This window comes from Theobroma cacao, chromosome 8, assembly GCF_000208745.1.
Source record: "Theobroma cacao cultivar B97-61/B2 chromosome 8, Criollo_cocoa_genome_V2, whole genome shotgun sequence".
NCBI classification, from domain to species: Eukaryota; Viridiplantae; Streptophyta; class Magnoliopsida; order Malvales; family Malvaceae; genus Theobroma; species Theobroma cacao.
Window position 1 is genome coordinate 8,516,252 of NC_030857.1, and position 23,582 is coordinate 8,539,833.

A 23,582-nucleotide genomic window follows, 5' to 3' on the forward strand; every position below is an offset into this window, starting at 1 on the left:
TTATTATTTTGAATTTAAGAACTTCTTTTAAGAAAAATAAAACAAACATTAAATAAATTTCAGAATAATTTGTTTTATGGTAGATTTTAAGTTCCCAACACATTGGTTTTACAACAGAACCAAACAATTTCAAGTGCAAAGCAGATGGATTGAAGAATGTGGAGGAGAAGGCGCATTGCAAACTTAAAAATTAAGAGTTGATATCCAGGCTTAACCTTCATTACTAGATGCTGAGGGCAGCAGTAGTGTTCACAAACAATGTGTGGCAGGCTTACTTAGGCGTAGAGTGTAGTATGGCTTACAAATGGGATGGCCCCCCACGAAACAACAGGGACTAAACATCTTTCCTCCAGCAAAGGGGTATGCATTAAACCGTAAATAATCAGCGTAAACAAATTAGTAGGAAATGGAGCAACTTAAAAGATGCCTTTTAACATTTCATTGATAAAACACTATGCTATATGTTTCACTTTTCTGAAATTAGTACACAGTGGGACGCTAGCCCTTCATCTATCATATAGTGTACCATGACCTGCCCGGGGCCACAGGCATTTCTGCCCATTCTCATGCTGCATAAGCAGCTGCCCGCTATAATCCAATAACCATCAGCTGATGGACTTCCTTTCATGGGGAAGGTTTCCAATCAAATTGAAGATTATTAAAACCATTAACCGCTCCTAGCCCACTAAGGAACTGGTTCCCCAAATCCTGTTGGTGATTCATACCTTGGTCCCTAGCCATCGTTGTCATGCCTACCCTTCCATTCATGACAGGGTTATTACCCACTGCAGCTCTGATTCCATTGACCATCGCAGATTGGCCAAGCCCACCACCCATTGTACCAAAACCGCCACCACCAATACCTGAATTATTGTTGACACTTCCATTCCCCACCAAACCATTTCCACCATTGCGAACTGTATTGTTACTTGTTGGCATCATTCCATTTACACTCTTCACATCATTGCCTAGAGCGCCAACACCAACCATACCACCTGTGCCATTAAGTTGGCCAGACAACATTTCATGAATGATTTTCTGAACGGAGCTTTGCGAATCACTTGGGTCAGCCTCACCAGAAAGAGCTGGCTGCTGCATGGGCATATTCACGGGAGAATTGGCAGAACTCACGTGACTAGTAGCTGCTAAAGCACCATGAGGAGCTTGAGGAGGATTATTAGATGAGGAAGGTGTTGGTGACTGAAATGGAGAAGGATTTGCTTGTGCTTGTGGTATTGTACTAGAGGAGCCAGGGGAAGAAATCTGAACAGAATTTCCACCATAGGGACTGCTTGCATTATTCATAGAATTCTGCTGCCTGGAGTTCATTGAATTCTGGTGTAGAAGCCCAACAATGGTGCCAGCAGATGTCGATGCAGACGCTGCATTAAGAGAGCTATTTACATTAGCCACACCATTGTTAGCAGCAAGATGCATCCCAGAGGCCTGGGCAGAACTTTGGTCACTATTGGAGCTCTGGGCTATTGTCTGCTGTTGCGGTGTCTGCTGATGCTGATGCTGGTGCTGTTGCTGTTGCTGTTGTAGCTGTTCCTCAGACTGTTGAGCTTGAGCATTAAAACCAGATGAAGTACTTGTTCGTCGTGGAAACTTAGCCAAACTCTCTGAAGAAAAACAGAAGAAATGAGCTAACAAGCCTGCTCACATATTTGTTGAGCCCAACATGAGAACAATTAAGTCTGAAGCTACACATGCACATCATTCTTATTTCTATATACACTTTAATCTTTAGTTTGCAATCATAGGGGAAATAAAGAAAGCCCCTCGATCACTACCCTGGAAGCAGGGTAGTTTGCATCAGATGGAGCAAGTCTAACAAACTTAAGTTCATATCAAACTAGATAAGATGCTGATGAGAAGGACATTCTAAAGAAGAATTAGAGCTTTTCTAAGAGGTACGGGGAGAGTGTGAAGATAGTTGTGCTTAAATCAATGCCCTTGTAGGGTAGTATGCCAGAAGCAAAATGCCTTAATTCCCAATAGTGACACATAATCAGCTGTTCTTTGAAATATCAAAAGCACTGTGAGTGTTTCGGGAACAATCATTTCTGTATTTGCTAAAATTACCAGAACATTAGATGTTCAAACATCAAATTTTTTGCCTAAGTACCTATTTCAATAAAAAAATAAGAATAAGACTTCAGTCCTCTTACTTATCTATTCTCACTCAGTCTGAATTTTTGACCCAGTGTCCCCTCAAAGTTTGATTACAGCTTTCTTTATTCTTCATCTCATACTTTGCAGTACCAATTATTCTAGGCTTCGCCAAGACATGAACATCTTTCTTCTTGCCCTCTAAATCCCTCTTTACATTCATATAACTACAACATTATTTGTGTAACCATAGATTGATTGAACCATAGAGCTCTCAATTTCCTTCAACTGCTTGTGACCTTCAGCAAGCACAATTAACCATCATCTGACATAAATAGGAAGCATTATAAAGATAACAAGCAATGCCAATACAATCTCGCATCTGATGAGACCGTTGTATCATTACCAACATAAGAATTCGGGCTAGGTGAATGGAAAACCCAGGAAAATTATTTTCGGATTCCCATGCTTTTATGTTTGGAGCTAAGTCAGTAAACCAAAAAAAACAAAGCAGCAAACAAAAAAATACCCAAGGGTACAGGGTTAAGTTTTAATGACCTACAGCTAGAAGAAGACAAATTACCAAAAAGGTAATATTCTAACTAATCTATAAAAGAAAAATAATTTCTCACACTATCAGCTAAAAGGTGAAATATGAACAAATCAGGTAGTTACATCATGCAATACAATAATTCAATGGCATAGCAAATGAACAGATTGGGCATTAAAACTGAGAGAACCCTTAGCTGTCCAAAATAAAAAATCAGAACAATATCACATGACCACATGATATCAAAGGGCTATCACATCTACAACTATCAACCAGCTTCCCCAGTTGGAAATTAGTTTAAAGGTAAACCAATACAAAATGAAGAGTACTAGACATTCACAACAGCTATTGCAGGATGCCCCGATCAGTACTTTCAAGCATTTATAAAAAATATATTTAAAACAAGAAACTGCCAATGAGAAAAAAAAATAAAAATAAATGAATTTAGCAAGGGAAACCTTGCCAAAACTTACCCATGGGTCCAGTCCTTGTTTCTCTACTGTAATCAATCAAGTCCTTCATACTATTAACAACTTCAGATATCTGTTAAAAACCCCAACAAACAAAAAAAGAAACAGTGCATTAGGAGGCTGTATACATTTCAATAGCATAGTTCTTCAAAAGGGAGCTACAAATGTCAAACTCATTTTCTCATTTTAGTTTTTCCAATCATCATACCATTATAACAAACATTTTACTCTTAAAGTACATCTTAATAATACAATACTGGTCTTAGTCCTCATAAAATGCAACTGCTAGAACACTTCAATGATGGAAGTACATCAACATGGATCCACAAGAACTTCAGAAGATCATGGAAATTAATAATTTCTAGTGGGAAAAAATCACCGACTAACATGAAAGGATTTAAAGGACTTCAATCTGCCTTAGAAACAAAAGGAAATTAAAGCAGAAGCTTTTTTTTTCTATAGAAAACGGTAGAGTGTGGTCTTTGAACTGCTGAGTATCAGGTAAAACAACTAAGTGTGATTTCAAAGGAACAGAAAATAACACAACTATCAAAGGCTTAGTCAATGATGAGTTTGATCTCTGATTCAGTTTTTTCCCCCAAAGAAAAACTAGAAGCATTTTCTAGAACTGATATCAACAAAATCTCTATGCAGATTTTGTTCAGCCTTTATCCAGCAGTTACAGGACCTCATTCAATGATTGCACAAATTTTCTCATTAACAAAATGTAGCAAAAAAATACAATGTACCAATTCAAAATTCAAATTAGAAATGAGAGCAGCAAGAAATAATAATCAGATTTATAAGAAACATAAACAATGTAGAGGACGAAAATTATCTTGCAAAAAAAAATCCATAATATAACAATACATCTCTCCAATTCACAGCACTCAACCTCCTACACAAATTTATTATAAGCGGATGCAGGACATCACCTGAAGACAACGAACATATCTCTTTGTATAACCCAAATCATTTACCAATGGCACTTCCAAGGCTTTTGCCAATTGCCGAGCTGATGCTACAAACCTAAAGTTTATTAATAGCTCATTAGGAATCCATACAAGCAGTAGAGGTCACACCTATAGATATTATTATCTAAATAAAAAGGAAAAAGGAACAGATGAATCTACTACAAGTTGATTTTATATCCATTGCCGGAGAGTATGCATGAGTGTTTGTGTCCAAGATTCATAACCAGAATCTATGAGAATGGAGCATCTAACATTACTGTAAAGAGACTATAGTACAAACCTCAGGCGTATGAAACAGACAATAGTGATGTCAAGAATAACCAAGAAACTAAACTCAAAGATACTACGGAATTATGGCCTTTGTTTGATGTTGAACTGATTTAGGGCCTTATTTAAGCTAAAATTGATATTAGTAAGTCATATCTAAATGATCTTTATGAAAGAAGGTATTTGCTTTCATTTTATCTTGTGTTTTATCGATTCCAAGCATCATTATTCTGGTACTTTTAAGGTTCACTAGAAGTTGCAGATTTTGAATTTAAGAGCATTATTTTTGTTTTTGCCATGTTATTTGATTTCATTTTCCATTCAGGAGTTGTTTTAAATCAAGTTTGGTAATGTCCTATTCTCAATGCCCAGTTACAGGAATGAGGTTCTGGAACTCTACAAATTTGTATACAACTTCGTTCAATTAATAAAGAACAAGTGTGCAACATTATGACCAGCTTTTATCCCTTCTTTCGGATTGCGTGAAGCAGAACTAAAGCCGTTACACTGGGTACAAAGCCTTTAAAACCATTGGTGAGTGAAGCCTCTGAAAATATAGGCATTATTTCTACCTTTACTTTCCAGCACAATTTCAGATTTACAACCAGCCTTCCCTTGAACCCAAGAATATCCTTCTCAGCAGACACTAACCAATTCGACAACAAAACAAACATTTTCCAACCCTATCCCTAGTTTACTTTTCACCGATACTTTCCACAGCTCAGGTCTAGCAGACAGGCATTACCACTTTGCTTTAGTTTCAGCCATTAAGGCTCAATCATTTCCACACTATTTCAACCATCATCTATGACTATCTTCTCTCATCGAATTAAACCCTAAATCATATATTCTTGCTCACAACGCACCCAACCTTTTTTTTTTTATGTAATTTATCATCACTATGCCCTCAAGGGCAACGTAGGTTGCAGCCTATGAAGGGATGCACCAGTACCATGCATCCCTACATACCATGAAAGACACGTATATAACAAACAATATCCAGTCATAACTATAAAATTCTCAATTATCCAAACAAAAAAGGAACAACACACAGACACAACTAAAATATTCCTCTGCACCACCTTCACTGCAGATCATCTAATAAGGAACATCTAGAGTATGTCCTCAAGGAAGAGTAATTGACAACCAACCCTGTGTTGTTAGTCAAGCTTGGAAACTTAAACAGGAAAAAAGCAGGTCTCAATCTTTATATATTTTCAAAACAGGATGTGTATTATAAATAACAAATGAGAAACTGGGACAAGAAAAAAAAAATGTTTTACCCAAAAGAAAGAGGTTTCAAATTAACATAATTGGCAACATCAACACAGGGGTGCAGAAAACATACACCTAGGTCATGTGCAAGAGGAACATGGATGGCATACATACTCTAGAAGAGTAAAAAGGAGGAAGGAGAGGTCAATCAAAAAACCAAAACAAAAGGGAAAAATACTCCATTCAATCAGAAAGCGGCACAATCATAAAGGACATACAAGTTACAGTTATTCTGCAACTCTGGAGCGGATAAATTTGATGATGCATTTTGAGTCGCTGCTTGATACTTTTGAGCTGCAGCCCCCAGCTGACTAACCTGTACAACACAAATTACTACAGTCAAATACAACCAATACCAGACAAGGAACAATCAAACTCTTACAATCCAAAGAATACAACATAACAAACAGTAAAGATTCTACAATGAAAAATCCAATATTTAAAGGAATTTCATTCCTTGGGAAATACACTAGACCACAAACTAGTAAAAAGGCTCATCTAATAACAAAATGTGAATGAAAAGCACAGAAAAATCTTCCAAATCCAACCCAAAAAACCACTCATGTTGATGTAGACATGTATTTAACTTATAAATGCAAAACAATGTTTGTAAGGCCATTTTTAAAATCCCAAAGCAACATCATATCAGCCAATACAAAATGCCAGAGAATTTGCCCCAATATGTAATTAACATGAAGGTATTTCACATCATCACATCTAATTATATGCTTAATAATTCAAAAGGATTTACTCCTAATTTTATAGAAAATGAGGGGAAAAAATGAAAATCCAGCATCATGATTCATGTAATATTTCAAAATTACAAGAATGGTGCAACAGGAAAATTTCAAGCAGCCAATCATAAAATAGAAATATATCCCAACTTGTTAAGATAATAATCTCATAGAAGCAGCATAAAAATAAATAGTAAAGGTAGATGGATCTCCTTTTCTTCATCATATCCTAAGATGGAAATTATAGTTCCTAGGGCAAATGTAAGCCTAAAATAGCAGCATAAGATTTTAAAAAAAAAATTGAAAGTGATGACATCCTAACAGTTTTTGAGTTTTGACCACCATAAAATTCAATTATTTTTACGAGGACAAAACTGATGAAGCAGCTGCTACGAAGAGTTTCGCCTCATACTACTCAATTCAAAAGAAGCAATCATATGTAATAAAACAAGGCATACAAGATTGCATAAAACTCAATCAACCAGGTTCTGTAGGTTTCATACAGTTATGGCATCCTATGCACATAAGTCAATAGCATATATGTGACCTTTCTCAAGCTATAAAGCAAAAGTTTATGACGACAACCTGGGGTATCAACAATCTTCTAGGGATAAGTTCTTCATGACGCCGAGCACAAAATTCCCAAGAACATATCTGATGAAAAGAATTAAAGAGCAAAAAACAAAGTTAATAAGGCCTCTAAAAGTTTGAACTTGATAAAAGCCATTACTCCAATTTGTAACCTTCAGATCTGGTGAGAAAACTATCCGAAGCTGACCATCACGAACAACACGGAGTTGATCAAAAACACTTTCTTGTATTGCTTTTGCATAGTCCAGGACAATTTGACCAGATGAATTATGATACTCACGTGGCATATCAACATAAAGAAGTTCTTCCATAGTACCACTTTCGTATTTAATTTTGAAAAGCCTAGGGAGAACCTCGACAGTCGCCTCTAAAAGCACAGTTTAAATATCAAATATATGAGTGATAAATAAATTAGCTACAAGAAACCGATACATACAAATTCAAGCTATCATAAGATAAGTACTTTGTTAACACCCAAAGAAATAATACATATTAATCATGCTAATATAAGATAACCGAAAAGAAAGAGGAACCACAACAAAAACAAAAACAAAAAAGACATACCAAAACCACGGCCTGGCTTGCGATTGCATATTTCACAGTGCCATACATCCTGTAAACATTTTTACAGCAGTTTAATCATCCTTTGCATTAATAGTTTGCTATTAAAAACAGAAAAACACAAACAAACAAAGATACAGATGACATCTGCAGGGCACAAAAACCATGAGGACAAATTTCAGGTATAAATTTAATGGGGGACACAGCAAACTACCAAAGATGTAAAGTTCCAAAGAAATTGACCTCATTCAATTACATAAGAGGCCACTTGAATGAGGTTCAGGGTTGGAAGTTTCAGCAAGTTTTCTCAGAAACAGACCTGAGGGAAAACACCTGTAGTTTGGCGGCCACTTCCATACATAGAAACACACCACTTCTTTTTGGCATTTGGAGCAAAGTACTCAGCAACAAATTTTCTCCAAAATTCAATATTGTTGTCCTACAAGAAAAACTGGCATGTTACATCCACCAAGCTACTGAATACACATGGAAAGTAGATTCCTCACACCGTGGAGATCTTACTTCAGGTCTATGTTGTTGCTGATACATGTAATGTGTCAAACGCCTGGCACACATCCCAAGCTCATACACTGGTTTCACAGGTGATCTCAATGACAAATTCTGCGGTTGAAACTGCTGCGGTAATTGTGATCTCTGCTGAGGCATTGCTTTCAAAAGTTGCTGTTGCTGGTGTTGTTGTTGTAACTGCAAGAGTCTTTGTTGGTGCAAAAGATTAATTTGGGCAGCAGCAGCTTGAGAGGGCTGCCGTGACATATGGAGGAACTGCTGCTGCTGCTGCTGCTGCTGCTGTTGCTGTTGCTGCTGCTGCTGCTGCTGCTGCTGCTGCTGTTGTTGATGCAAAAACAATGACTGATCTGAATGTTGGGGTTCCATTTTTACCTGTGCCAAAGTTCTCATAGTTGGAATTTGTTGTGGTTCCAGTTTCACTGGAGCAATATTCCTCAGCGATTGCAGCTGCTGTGGCTGTTGTGGTTGCTGCTGGCCATGCTGATCATTAGTCACTTGTGGCTCCAATTTGACAGCCCCAACACCAGGCAACCCTCCTCTAATAGATTGAAACTGTTGTTGCTGCTGCCCTTGTTGGGTGTTGTGAGGGGTAGGGAACTGTTGCATTGCTTGTTGACCATGTTGGAAATGTTGCGACTCGAGTTGTTGGGACTGCTGTTGATCTGGTAGCATATGGTTACCAGAAAGGTTTGAAAATTGCTGACCCTGAACTTGACCAGATGAACCAGGGTTAGCCATGTTTGATGGCACAAAGGATGATGAGGGAGCATTAAACCCCATCCCATTGCCTACATTTGAAAGTGGATCAGATTCGGCCCCAGAGTCCATGCCTCCACGCTGGCTACTTCCAGGACCAGAAAGCTGAGGGTTTGGACCCCCATTTCCAAAAGACTGATTTAGAAGGGAAGACACATTGGGCACATTTCCAAGCATATTCATATTATTAAACTGAGCACGAGGCGACACTAATGAAGTGAATCCAGTTTGAGAAGGCAGACCACCACCTTGGGCTCCTAGAGTCCCTGAATTTGACCGCAGAATAGAAGGCGGAACAGACTGTGCACCACCTATAGGAGTAGAAGGCCCAGATGGTACCATGTTTCAAGAATCACTATCTAACACTCACTCACAAAACTGCAACAACTATCTAAAACAACATGAATTCAATTAAATAAACTACAATTAAAAGACAAAACACAGAAAGACAGTGGTAGAGCCCAAGGCAATCAGCAGTTTATCCCTGACTTGGCTGCTATCAGCTTCATACTCCTCATTGTGCAGGAATAAGACGGGGTAAGTTCTGTGCCTGAGAATATAGCTTTCTGTTCTACAATACCAAAGGCCAAAACCAAAGAAAACCAAAGCCCAGGAAGGAGCTCTGATTCTGAGCATTCTAAAATTGCACCGTCTCCCCAAGACAAGCAACACTCGAATGGCTTTCGCATGAATCCTTATAAAAGAAAACAAGAATTTTCAGATCCACTGCAACAAAAATCATTCCAAAATAATTTTAATAACAATTAGCACAAAAAGAATAAAAATCTTCCACCAAAGAACGCAACTCTAAAATCCCTATAACCATAAAATCAGACTCCAATCAAATCTTAAAGCAAAAAGCAAATCTCAAGAACTCAAAAAGCTCGTCAAAACCAACAAAATTTTAGTTAAAATTAAAGAAACCTCACCAAAATCAACTTCCCAAGCTCAAATTTTTAACCACCAAAAAGCCCAAGAATTGCAACTTTACTATACTAAAACAAAAACTAATGCTCAACCAAAGAAACACTAAAAAAAAAACAACTAAACCCATCTCGATCGAGCCCTAAACAGCACAAATCAACGATCCAAAACTTTGAATGAGTAAACCAGCAAATGGGTATTAAAGTAAACAAGAAAATAGCGAAAGGGTCAAAGCTAAGAAGACTTTAAGAAGACTTACCAGAGTTAAAAAAATTCCCACAGTTACAGTCAAGAGAGAAACAAAAGAAGGAAATAAAAGAGAGTCTCCCAAATCTCCAAAGCTTTGATTTCAATTAAAACATACCCAAAAAAGCTCAAATTTCTTTAACTCTCTTTCTCTTCAAATTCTTTTATTTTTTGCTTCAATGAACCGAAGCAATGAAATATCATTGTATCTCACTTCACCACAAATGAAAAAACAAAAAAGAAACTTTTTTTTGCTCTTTGCTCTTCTCTTCAATCAAATCTTCTGCTTCTTTCTTCTTTTCTTAACTTTTTTTTTTATTCCACTTAATTTTTTTTCCTTGTCTCAGTGTGTGCCCTGTTCTTCTTCGCTCTATCCAGAGAGAGAAAGCGCAGAGAGAGAAAGAAAGAGAGAAATGTCTTTAGAGAGAGAAAGAAAGAGAGTGTTTGTGTTGTCCTTGCGGACGTCAAACTTGTATTCGATCGGCTTGAATTTTTTTTTTTTTCCTACTTTCATTCCTTCCCCTTCTTTACCTTTTTTGTGAAATCAAGTCAAATGCTATTCTTTCTCTTCACTTGTCTGTATGTTTTTTTTTTCTTTTAATTTTCATTTTATTACCATGGCATGGGATGGGGATAGAGGCATGTGCATGCAACGCACGCATGCATCAAGTACATCGGTCCACCATGGATGATGGGATGTATTTAAGTGACGCATTGATTTTGAGTTATATTTATTATGTTGCCCTATTTGCTGCAGGCGTTAGAGTTCCTTTGTATGAGAATGCTTACACCAAATTATGGTGCATCATTCGTTTCCAGCGGTTAGATAGTAGAAAGGTCCATGCTGCGAGATGTAAGGTGATCATATAGAGATGTCACAAGCTGGACTATTCCTCCAAGTTGGCAGATCCGACCCACTCTCTTGGCCCGTTACAAGTTGGATTGGATTTAGACCTTTATGCTCAAGTTTTGCTTAAGAATTTTTTTCTTTTGGTACAATGAGAATACTGGCCTTTTATTACATCTAAAATATTTAAAATCAATATAAATATTTTTTTTGTAAAATAATAAAAATATCATTTGTATGGACAATTTAGAATAAATCCAACTACCTCTAAACATTATTATGTATTATATATTAATCAAATTAGTCCTAGTTAATTTATAAGATTAATTTTTTTATAAAATTTGTGTTTATCTATATCTATATTAACAAATAATATATATTATATGTAATAGGTGATTGAGCTTAAGTTAATTGATACTTACTCAATTGTCAAAATTACATGAAAATTAACTAATATTGTCAAAAGTACATAGATAATAGGATCCTTTTACTTTTTCCACTAATGAGAATCTGGGTCTCATTATTTTTAGATTTACTTGCATGGAATATTAGCAATAACAACATTTCAAAGAGAAAAGTAGGTTAAATATCCAATTTAAAATCTAATGTTTTTTGTCAAAATTTCAATTCCAGGATGTAACTTATCACTTTTATCCAAATTGGAATGTAATTCTTTTTAAATATATCCATTTGAGGAAAATAAAGAAAAACAACTAGTAAATACAATTAATAAATTTATCTAGGAATTGACCGATTCCGTGCTTTTGTTTTTCCAATCGCAATGGAATATAATAGGCACAGATATCACTAACTATATATGTGCGGTTTTTGATGGGGCAAAGATAGGTGACAAGTTTTGTAAATCCATTATTACTTTGATTCCTAAATCTAAATCCTTGGAAATTATCTCTCAATATAGTTCGATTAGTCTATTGCTTGTTATGTTTAAAATTCTCATGAAGGTCATTAGTAATCGTTTGAAACCATTCAAGCCAACTTGTTGAGGAAACACAGTCAAGCTTCATACTTGGAACACATATTACTAAGAATATTATTGTTGCATGGGAAATCATGCACTCTTTCAAAAAGAAGCAAGGCAGATCAAGGTGGATGATGATCAAGATAGATCTTGAAAAGGCTTACGATAGACTACATTGGAAATTTATTCATGACACGCTTGTAGATGCAAAAATACTTGAGTGTTTAATCAATATTATTGTTCGTAGCTAGAGTAGCAGTAATTCTCAAATTTTATGGAATGGGACAAGATCCAATAACTTCAAGCCTTCTAGGGGGTTCAACAAAGAGACCCTCTCTCTCCATATCTTTTTGTATTGTGTATGAAAAGGTTATCTCACGGAATTAAAAATGCAACGGCTTAAGGTCTGTGGAAACCCATCAAGCTTAATAGACAAAAACGTCCATTTACCCATCTTTTCTCTATCGATGGTTTGATTTTATTTGCAAAGGCATCCACCTCTTAATATTAGAGGATTTATGTATGAGCTCGAGTGAAAAAGTGAATGCAGAAAAATCTTCATTCTACTGTTCAAAACATGTGGATCAGGGATTGATTCAAAGACTTATCGTGAGCTCTGACTTTACATATACAGATAATATGAGTAACTATGTGGGAATGCCATTATTCAGTGGACATAAAGGTTGTCATATGTTCAAACACTCAGAAGAAAAGGTCAAAAGTAGATTATTTTCTTGGAAAGCATCTACCTTATCCTTTGTTGGAAGATTTACATTAGTTAAGTTTATATTGTCTACAATTCCTTATTACGCCATGCAAACTATAGCCATCCCAATTGACGTGTGTAAGAGAATTGAAGCACTTTGTTGTCGATTCCTTTGGGGAGGTGATGGCAATTCGGAGAAAATTCATCTTATGCGATGAAATGAAATTTGTAGGCCAAAAGATGAAGGAGGTTTAAGAATTAGACAATTAACGATAATGAACAAGGCATTTCTTTTAAAAATGTGTTGGCAAATAGTCTCGAAACCCCAAGCTTTATGGGTGAGATTGGTGAAGGCAAAATATAATTATGGAGTTTTTGCATGTCCTAATAGGTTACAATGCTCAAGCTCATCACACTTTTGGACTTTGATTACACGTTTGTGGGAAACATTCAGGAAAAATGTTCATTGGGCTATTGGTGACAGTCTCACAGTTCGATTCTAGATGCATACTTAGGTAGGTGAGTGACCACTAATGGAAGCTGTTGAGTTTTAGGTTGATTAGAATTCTAAATCTTATTTGATTAGGATTTTTGTTTGTATACAACATTAAGTAGTTGTATGGTTTTAAACTTCTTATTCCACATCGAATCCTAATCACATTCTACTTTGAACTTTTATACTATAAAAGTAGATTTCTAGACTTTAGAATTGTAAATAGTGCTTTGAGAGCTCTAGAGAGGGAACATCTTGTAACTCTATCTTTTGCTCTAGGTGACTTTAGAATTCTAGACGCATACTTAGGTAGGTGAGTGACCACTAATGGAAGCTAACAAAACAAAAGGTTTTATTTTTGAAGACCTTTGTTGAGTCAATAATTTTGTGATGTCTAATGATGAATGGGATTTTAATAGTTTATCTCTTTATCTTCCTTTTAAGGAGTAAACATTGTTTTAGAGAACTATTGCATCACATCAAGGTACCACATCGAATCAACCATACTGGGCTTTATCTTCTTCCAGTCTATTCACAATCGCATTTGTATATGAGTTTATGCGAAAGAATTCATATTTGAATCCAGTTCCTAGTTTAGGGAGATGGCGAGTAGCTTGGAGTTAAGACCGTCCTTAGAGAATACATATGTTTTTGTTACAGTGTCTTCATAACTGATTGTTGACCAATAGAAATGATTCAAAAGACATTTGTCCAATGAGCCATTGTGCCCCTAATGTGGTCTAGTAGTTGAGTCTATCATTCATGTTCTCAAAGATTGCTTAAAGGCAAGTGCAACTTGGCGACGTCGTATACCATATGGTGTGACTCATTCCTTCTTTAATTTATGTAAAGCCAACTGGTTTTTATCACAATTAACTATGTCTAATAAAGAGAATAATGGTGCATGATGGGCTACAATATTTGTGACTACTTGTTAGTTTTTATGGAAATTGAGGAACACTTTCATTTTTGAAAATGCTAATGTTCAGATTAAGAAGAGATTATCGCTAATTTACAGCATGGTCTTGTGTTGTCGATTTTGCCCACGTAAGTATTGTTGGTCCCAAGTAAATGTGCTAGAGGGGGTGAATAGCACTGTTTAGCTCTTACTAAAATTTACTTCTAGTTGGGGACAAATGCAAGATAAAAGAAAGATTTAAAGATGAATGAAAAACAAAAAATAGGGTAAACAATCACACCAGAATTTATAGTTGGTTCGGTTCAAGACCTACATCTACTACCTTGATTGTTCAACCAAGGATTTTTCAAACCAATCTAATATGAACGGTGAAATTCACAAGCTTTCACCAAGCTTTTACAATAGCTTTTACCCGGCTCATCGAAAACCTTTCACAAGGGTTTTTATCGAGATCAACCAAAACCCAACAACTAACTTTTTTAGGCTAAGTTAGAATCTATACACTCAATCAAGCAATCCAAGTCTGAATAAATCCCTTAGAGTGTATCGCACACTCTAAGTATATAAGAAGAAGAAAAATAAAGGTGTACCTATGATCACTGATTTGATCTAAATGGTACAAAGTGAAGTGCTTATCTCAAACACAAAGATAGAAGTGAAGTGCAGTAAGAGTGCAGAGAGTTTTTGCTGATTTTTGAGCTATTTTGGGACTTGGAAGCCTTGTATTTTCTCTCTATATGTTTTCTAACCGTTGGAAGACCCTTTTATACTTGGAGAAACAACTTTGATGGCAGTTTGACAATTTTTGGCCGTTGGAAACAGTTGAGATATGGTTCTAGTCGTTAATATGTCTTCTAATGCTCAAGTTTAAATTACAAACAAAGAGCTCTTAGTCTACTAACTTTCTTCTTAGTCGATTAAGTTGGATCTGTCTTTTGATCTCAGTTTCTGCAAAGAGCACTTAGTCGATTAACTTATTTCTTGGTCGACTAAATCGGTTTTGTTTCTCAATATTCTTCAGCCTGCCATTTCTCCAATTTGAATTTTAGTCAACCAATACTCTTCATTATTCAACTAAGGACATTCCTTTTTGTTGATCAATCATTTTTTCAAATTCATATGATTTTTTATACACACTTTTGACGGATTGATTTATTATTTGCATATAATTTTTGTCCTGCACACTTAAGTAGAGATATTAGACACAAATGAATGGAAATATTTTATTATCATCAAAAACTAATGGAACCAACAAGTATACATATCAAATAAGTAATAAGAATTATAATCAAACAAGTATACCCATTCAACCCATTGTAGAAAGTTTGCACCAGAAACCACTTTGGAAGACCCGGATGAGGACAACGCTAAAATAATTTTTTGTATCTTTCCCCAGCTTCGTACAACGATTATGAATCTTGCTGCATGAATGATGTAATATCATTCCTCATTTTCGTTATCTTAGCCGAAAGAAAAAAATTTAGCAAGGAACTTCTGAGCAAGATCATCCCATGTCATTATTGAGCCAATAAGGAACGCATTCAGCATGCTTTAGCTTTATCCCACAATAAGAGAGGAAAAAGCCTAAAACGAATTACATCATCTGTGACACCATTGTGGTTTAATGTGTCACAAATCTCAAAAAGTTTGACATATGGCCATAGGGATCATCATTTGGAAGGCCCTCAAACTGAATTGAGGTTTGAATCATGGTGATGATAGTCAGGTTTGTCTCAAAATTGTTTGCTTGAATAGCTGGCCTTCGAATGCTTGATGGAATTCGTTGTACAAAAAGAACAGTATAATCCATTAAGCAACGATTGTCAGCTACTACACACTCTTGAATTTGTTGTTGACCCTGTTGATCAGCCATTATATTTATTGGAGAAACACCTTGTTGATTTTCTCGTTGAAGTCTACGAAATGTTCTCTCAATTTCTGAATCATACGAAAAATCTCCAAGTTGTTTGCTATTCTCATACAACGACTGAACATACTTGTAAAACAAAGAAATAAAACTTAAATTAAGACTAATCTGTAAAATTTTAATATTAGTTACTAACAAAGAAAATAAAATCCCCCGCAACAGTACCAAAAACTTGTTGTTGATTTTACACACACAAATATACGTATCAAACAAGTAATATAAACAGTAAGTATCGATTATCGTTCCCACAATGATTTGTTTCTAAAGTTTCACTAAATACTAAAATTATATAACAATTTAGTCTTGTTTAAGTTAACCGACAATTACAAAAACACTAATCAAAGATAAAATTGAAACAAAGAAACAAGAAATTAACCAACAAAAACTAAATATAATGAGAAAAGCAATAGATTAAAGACCTAGGATTATAGGTTCATTCAACATTTCATCTGATATTAGCTTTTCTTGTTATTTATTTTTTCTTAGTGATTTTACAAACCTAAAATCTAAAGCTATAGACAAGTCTCCGTCGAGATGCTTGTACAAATACTTAACTTAATCAGTTCACTATATGTTTGTAGGAATCAATTAAATTAAGTTCATTAAGCAAGTATCCTAATTTGGCTATGTATGTCAATTGGCGTATGTCTACCCGAATAGCGAATCAGATCACCTAAATAACATGAACATACACTATTCAAATCTTAGTCCAACCTAAAATCTCTCTGTTAAGTTCAATTAAATTCACAAATCAATTAATTGTTGGCCAAGCAATTAAAGGCATTAAAAACATATTTAAATAAGTAAAATGATATGCATTCATGATAAATAACAAAAAAAAAAAATTTCAGAGTATATGTTGAAATCTACCATAATCCTAGATAAGCAAATTAGTTCATAATATCTAAATAAAACACTCTCCAAAAAAATTTAGCCATGAATTCAAAACAAGAAAATAAGAATAACGCAAAAGGAGAGAAAGAAACTAATGTTAAATGCTAGTGAATCTCGAAACTCTCTCAATTGCTCTTGAATTCTTGATTGATTCATAGTTTCAATTCTCTAAAAAAGATGTTGCTGTCTCCCCCCTGAATGCTCTCAAAAAGGCTCTTAAATATGTGCAAGGGTGCCTACTTTCCAATTTTCCATCAAAAGCTTAATTATTGATATTGGGGTGGCACTGCTACGCCATGACAAGTTGTGGTAGCGTCATGGGCTCGCGGCACTCCTTTTCTAGCACTAAGATGTCGTGCTCTCAGCCACTTGTATGATGCACCCATCTTGCCTAGCGCTGCGGCCACAAGCTTCCAACACTGCAGTGGTGGGCTTTTCAGCTCCGTGGCCTTAAGTGACTTGGTGACGCGGCCTCAATTACTGTGCTGCCTTGTGCGCAGTCTGCATCTGTCTATTATTTTCAGACATAATTTTTACCTTGATTTGGTCCAAACTAGGTAAAGTAGTAAACATGAAAGTTGTAGCCCATTCTCTAAACTTTCCAATGAATTAAAAATAACATCAATTGGACTTCCACAGCTCAAGTTATCGTTAAATTACCGTATCATATATGAATAACACATTCACCATACTTGTGCTATCATAACTCAATTTCACCTTGCTCATCACATATCCTACACATAACCATGAGAGAAATCAACATTAACTCTTGTTAAAATAAATTAAACCAAAACAACTTAATTTAACTATTCAACATAAAATCTAACTTAACTTAAAACAACAACTAAAATGCTCAAATCCAAACCTAAAACTCAAAGATTTAGCTACTAAAGTCCCCAAAATGAGTTAAAAATAACTCTATATAACAGAGTTATCATCTTGGCGGTGCATTTTGAATTCCCAACTGATCTTGTAAGTAGAAGACTATTGTCTGGTACTCAAGAGGAATTCCTGATTGGTTGGACTGCACCTACTGCCGATTGGATTTCTTTAAATTCTGATGGTGCTTATAGAAAATCCACTGAACAAACGACTGCTAGTGGTGTTTTGAGAGACTCAGCTAGCCAATGGAGAAGGGGTTTTGCATTGAGGTTGTGAAAATGTATTGCTTACGGAGTTGAATTATGGGGAGTTTGTCGTGGACTCCAATATGCATGGGATCTTGGTTTTCGAAAGATTGAGCTTTAGGTTGACAGTAAGTTAGTGGTTCAAGCAATGTCATCTCCGTTGAGTCACCTATTTTCAAACTCAGATTTGAGCCAAGCAATCCATGGTTTGATTCAAAGACAATGGGAAGTTCGTTTTTATCATGTCTATAAGGAAGGAAATATAGTTGTTGATTTTATGACAAACGAGGGTTTTTCAATTTCTAAAAGTTTTTTATCATATGTCAATCCTCCTGAGAAGGCTAGAAACTTACTGCTGAACAATGTAATCGGGTCTCTTTCCCATGAATGATTAGACAATAAAATCTTATGATCTCCCTACAAAACTAAAAATAAAAAATAAAACTAACAGTTATTACATGAAGGTAATTCTTAACAAATATAGATTCCCTTATTTCTTTTTGCTCAATTAGATTCCTTTATTTCTATTAATAATAATTTATTAACTTTTATCATATTTTTTTTAAACAAATAAAATTGAAAAAAATTACATTCTAATTTAAACGAAATAATGAATTGAGTTTTGAAGTGAAAAATTTGTCCAACCGTAAATTTTAAAAAGAATATTTAACCGGAAAGTATATTGTTTAAAAAATTAGAAAAACTTTGGGTAATTGTAATCATAGTATATTGTCAAAGGAGTTTGTATTTTGAACCCTTTAGGATCTATAAAATCTAATGTCAATGAATATAGAACACAAAAATTGTGGACCAACTACACTTTATAAAAGAAATTTTAACTTTGTGACTTAAGACCATACAATTGAAAGAAAATAATGATAGCTATCAGTTCTCCTTTTGCTGCTTTTTTCAGAAGAATTTCTTCGAAGCATGTCTTTAAAAAATTTGAGCAAAGGTATACTTTATTTATTTATTTATTTTGTTCTCCATATTCTCTTAGATTAGAGGGTCGGCATAAATTATAAAACTTCGACCCTTTCTCACTATATCTTGCGTGGCAGCTCTCCAGACTGAGGCACCGCCTTCCGTAGTCATGAATCATTCATTAATGAATATTGCAACTAAGAATTTTTTATGGGATTTTATTTTTTCAGAGAGAAAACTATTAGATAAGATGCTATATTAATTTGTAAATGGAAGATAAGATGGTGAGGATATATATGGTGAGGAATAGTATCTAAAATATTTGAGCACGGGATCAAGTAATAATTCAAAATTTTGATTGGATTGTTATAGGTTCGGTTATCCTATTGAATTATAGTGTCCAAGTTAAGATATTTATAAAAGTAATAGATATTTTACCCGTTAATATCTCTGATCTCTTTTTGTATTAAAACAGGAGAAGAATGAGATGTCAGTTGACCATTTAACAGAATAAGGTGCTGGAACAAGTTCTGCCATGCCCCCTGTTATTGCTAATACCGACAGACACAGCTGGGTAGGATGCTCGAGCAGCTGGTTTGTCATCCATGGATTCCTCTCGGCGGAGAACATCGGGACCCTTGATGAATTCTGGAAGTAATGCAAAGCAGAAAAGTCCAGTTGCAAATGACCCTGTAATTACTAAAGATTCTATGTTTATGGGGCAGTGGGGTGGATCCTCTTCAAGGCGAGTTGCTGTTTCTAGCAGTCGTGATGCATTTGCTGGTAGTGAGGCTGACCCCCAGCGTTCTCGTAGAACCGATGCTAGCCCTGGAGCATTGCACAAAATTTCAAGACAACAACAAAGTCCTGTTGAATCTGCTGACGCAAAGCGGACATTGTCTGGGAGAAATACATCTCATGTCAAGAACTACGAAACCGCGCTCAAGGGAATCGAGGGCCTGCAATTTGAAAGTGATGACAGAGTTCATTATTAAATGCTGAGCTATATGAATTGTTGCAAACCAAGAAATGGCTGATGTACTACTACTACATTTTACAACAGAGTATGTTTCCTTCTTTGGGGGGTTGAGTTTTCAAGAAATTTGTAACTTGGGAACTCCTGATTTGATCTCAGTGCACCCAAAGCATAAAGCTTGTGAAGTGAAATTTGACTGCATCGAAAAAAAAAAAAGAAGAGAGAGATAAGTTGAGAAAATGGGGTTACCTTATTTTTATCTCTCTCGCAATTGATGTTTTCATTAATTAAGCTTTAACTTGAGCTTAAGCTTTGCTGCTTTATCATTTAAGCTCAAGCTTACCTTATTCAATCTTTGCCTGAAACTTGAGTTAAAGTAAAATGAAAAAAAATTCAAGCTCGAGCTATATAACGTTTGGTTTGTTTAAAATTCGATCACGTTTATGATTCTAAACGTAACAAGATATGAAAAAAGAAAAGTCCAAGTATGAAAAATAAAAGTGATTCATATGATGGTTTAGAATTCAAGTAAAATTTTTTATTGCAACAGGAAAAAGAAAAAGATTAGCAAACAAATGGTATTGGGCACTTTGATCAAGCCGCTGAGATTCAAATGGCATGCAACTGATGGTAAGCTTAATTTGGGGGTCAAAATCAAATTTAAAATCTTGATAGTTGACAGTAGAGCTAACTTAATATATGTTATATTATATATATATATATATATAAATAATTATTAAAATTTACAATTTTGACTTGATCTCAAATGTCTAAAGCCTGAGGATAATGGCGTAAAAGTTATTTATACAAGGAGATGGTCTAAGTGTCCAAGGTACAATGGGTTACAAGGAGAATTGAGGTAAAAAAGTCGTTGAATAACTCCGAATTCATAAAGAAGAAGGGTTAGAATTTTCATTGGATGTATGGAAGGGAAGAATCAGAGGTTTGTCTGTTCGTTTAAGGGTCTCAATCATGGACGTTGAGGAGTCCTGGGCCCACCGTCGCGCCTATCTTAGCCGTTTTCTTCTAGGCATTTTGACATCTAGGAGTAGTATATACGGTATTGTCATTATGAGACTCGATGCTTTGTGTTTGCCATTCGTCAAAGAAATTTGGGTTATCATCATCGTTCATATGTTAGAAAATGGCATCATTAAAATCATGATTTTTGCTCATTAGCATGCCAATTCCCCTAACCACATGATCCTTCCATTGGTTTTAACACAACTTTAAGAGCTTTATTTCTCGTTTTTAATGTCACGCTCACACTTTCAGATAATAACCATTTAAAGTTTCAAACCCTTTTGTTCGTCCTTGATGAAGCCATTTCAACTTTTTTTTTTTGGCATACACCAAAGCTTTTTCAATTTAACTAATTACTCGCCACCACCACCCCACATCTTTCTACCTAGGGTTTGAATTAACTTTATAGATTAAGAACTATGAATTTAATTTGCATGCTACTTCTAACATATAGTATCTTAGACTTTGCATGTTATATCAACAGGAATTCCATGATTAAAAGCAATAAATTATTCCTACCTCCAAAAAATAAAAGTAATTTATTATCCTAAAAAAAACAAAGGAATGTACATTTTGATTAGAGTGTCACCAATATTTGTTCAATGTAGAGAACCTCGAGTCCCATTCAAAGACCTTTTTTTTTAAGAACTTTGTTAACAAGTACTAATTATAATCATTGATCAAGATGTTATTCTATAATTTAAAAATTATTTTTCTCCTTCCATCCCATTTTATTTGATAAAATTCTATGTGTGGATATTATTTTTTATAATAATAACTATGGTTACACATTATTTTTTTTTTAAATTATGTACATCGATTTGGTGTGGTGGTTGATGCTAATGACTTTTTATTCTCTATTTTTGGTTGTGACTTTAATATGACTTTGGTGCTGTTAGTTTTATGTTCTGGGTATGGTTTAAGTATGATTCTAGTGTTAAATTGTTTTTTTTTATTCTGTTTTATTTTGTAAGGTATTCAAATAATCTTTTATTGGGATGTTCGTAAATTTGCTTTCAATATGTCTAGTTTTGATATAGACCTAGTCTTGTATCAACTTTTTGATATGTTATTAAATGAATCCATTTGATTGAAAAAAAGAATAACTTAATTTTGATTTGGATTCTAATTTTAATCTTTGAACTATTTTTAACAGAAAATTTCATGAATATCACCTAAACAACTTTAACTAACACCTTACCTTATATTTAAGTTATTTTTTATCAAATTCAAGATAAAATAATAGTATGATTTTAGGAATAAGAGCTAATTAAGGATTGGTTGAAAGATGGAAGAAAATGAATGAAGGCAACCTCTGCACAAAGTGTGAGCACTTTATACAGAAGGGGAAGCTCCCATTCCCATATTAAATTGACTCAAAAAGGTCGAAGAAGCAAACAAAGGAGACTGAGCTAAAGGCACTGCCCTTGCTGAGCAGAGGCTTTGGTCATGAAATGACAAAAATGCCATACAGGAACTGACAGCTGATCCTTCACCAGGGTGTGCTGCTATCAACTGAATCATTTCCAATGATGAATATAGCCCACACATCCCCCAATCTCAGCTGATATTTTATTCCAATTGACATATATACCCCCTCGGCCACCAAAGAGCTGTTTAAGACTCTGTTTCAACTAGAGTTTTTAATCACAAATTTTATTGGCCTAATTAGGTTTAATTTGATAATGCAATTGCAATTACAATTACAAAATTACGCTAAAAATGATCAAACATTGCTTTTGCAATTAAATATAACGATTGTGATCAACGGGTTAATTAATAAATTCATCTGTGGAGATATGCAACATACAACACATTTTACTTTGACTTGAGATTGAGAACGAATGGACAGACAATCTACTTATTCCGATCTCCTTTTTTAAAAAATAAACTAAAAAAATATTTAACTAATATAAAAGTAAAAAGGGGTAGACTGAACAATTAAAGCCTTACGTTTACAGGTCATGCGCAGAGAAGTCTCACTGTATACCAACTCAGGCTCAGCTATAACTATAAGGTCGGCCACTATTATAATATATTAGTAAAATCTCTTCATTGGTTGATAGGGTAAAAGAAATGAAGAAATATTTGTCAAAGTCTCCTTGGCTTTGGCGTAGGAATCAAATTTCGTAAACTTTGAAGTAATTTAATTGTAGGTTTGACGTGGTGGTGTTTGGCTGCCGAGAATTCGAAGTTCCTGGAAGAAACATCACAAGTCATAGTTTTGAATTCAATAAATATGAACAAAGATAAAGAGTGACACGAATCAACCAGGAGTTTTTTGAAATTTCAAGTCAAGTTAAACTGCGGTAAACTTGGTCTTAACCCTATTTAATTAGTAATTAAGTTTCCTAAGAAAGCACTCTGCAATTTCTCTTCCCTGATATGTAGTTGGTTTCGAGATTTTAGCTCCTGATACATAGATATATTCATTCATACATTTAACTATTTCGATGAAATTTCTACATAACATTCTTTTATTTTTCATTTAAAAAAAAAAGTAGAACAGTCCAAAATGTAAAAAACATTAATCCAAACAATCTAATTTATTTGATCTGAAAAAAAAGGTAATAAAAACAATTACCTGAAAGCAGACATACAAATAATATAGTCCTTTCCCAAATTGTAAATTGCACCCAATATATATACCTTCAGAATTCGGAGACATTCTTCTTAAGTTCGCATACATGACAGCGAACCATCAAGGAGAATGTCCAAAAAACCCCATACATTTAATCAAGGATTGTAGACCGTTTGATTGACATATCTTTTTCAATCT

General features: G+C 34.8%; 1 protein-coding gene across 1 annotated transcript; it reads right to left on the reverse strand.

The window, feature by feature from the left end:
• Positions 349 to 10,475, reverse strand: LOC18592513 (transcriptional corepressor SEUSS). Its single transcript, XM_007019296.2, has 10 exons — positions 10,002 to 10,475; positions 8,057 to 9,512; positions 7,854 to 7,973; positions 7,538 to 7,586; positions 7,126 to 7,340; positions 6,968 to 7,036; positions 5,867 to 5,964; positions 4,068 to 4,161; positions 3,136 to 3,205; positions 349 to 1,622 (listed from the first exon to the last, which is right to left on the reverse strand). Exons 2-10 carry the CDS (start codon positions 9,158 to 9,160, stop codon positions 625 to 627), a joined length of 2,817 nt encoding a protein of 938 aa, XP_007019358.2. The 5' UTR covers positions 9,161 to 9,512; positions 10,002 to 10,475; the 3' UTR covers positions 349 to 624.

Bases quoted from the DNA above. Each gene is read 5' to 3' on its own strand.
- LOC18592513 (XM_007019296.2), bottom strand. From the start codon at position 9,160: ATGGTACCATCTGGGCCTTCTACTCCTATAGGTGGTGCACAGTCTGTT. The intron at 7,974-8,056 runs GTAAGATCTCCA...TTTTTCTTGTAG, and splicing joins AGCAACAACATAGACCTGAA to GACAACAATATTGAATTTTG. The intron at 4,162-5,866 runs GTATGTCCTTTA...AATAAACTTTAG, and splicing joins TTGCAGAATAACTGTAACTT to GTTTGTAGCATCAGCTCGGC.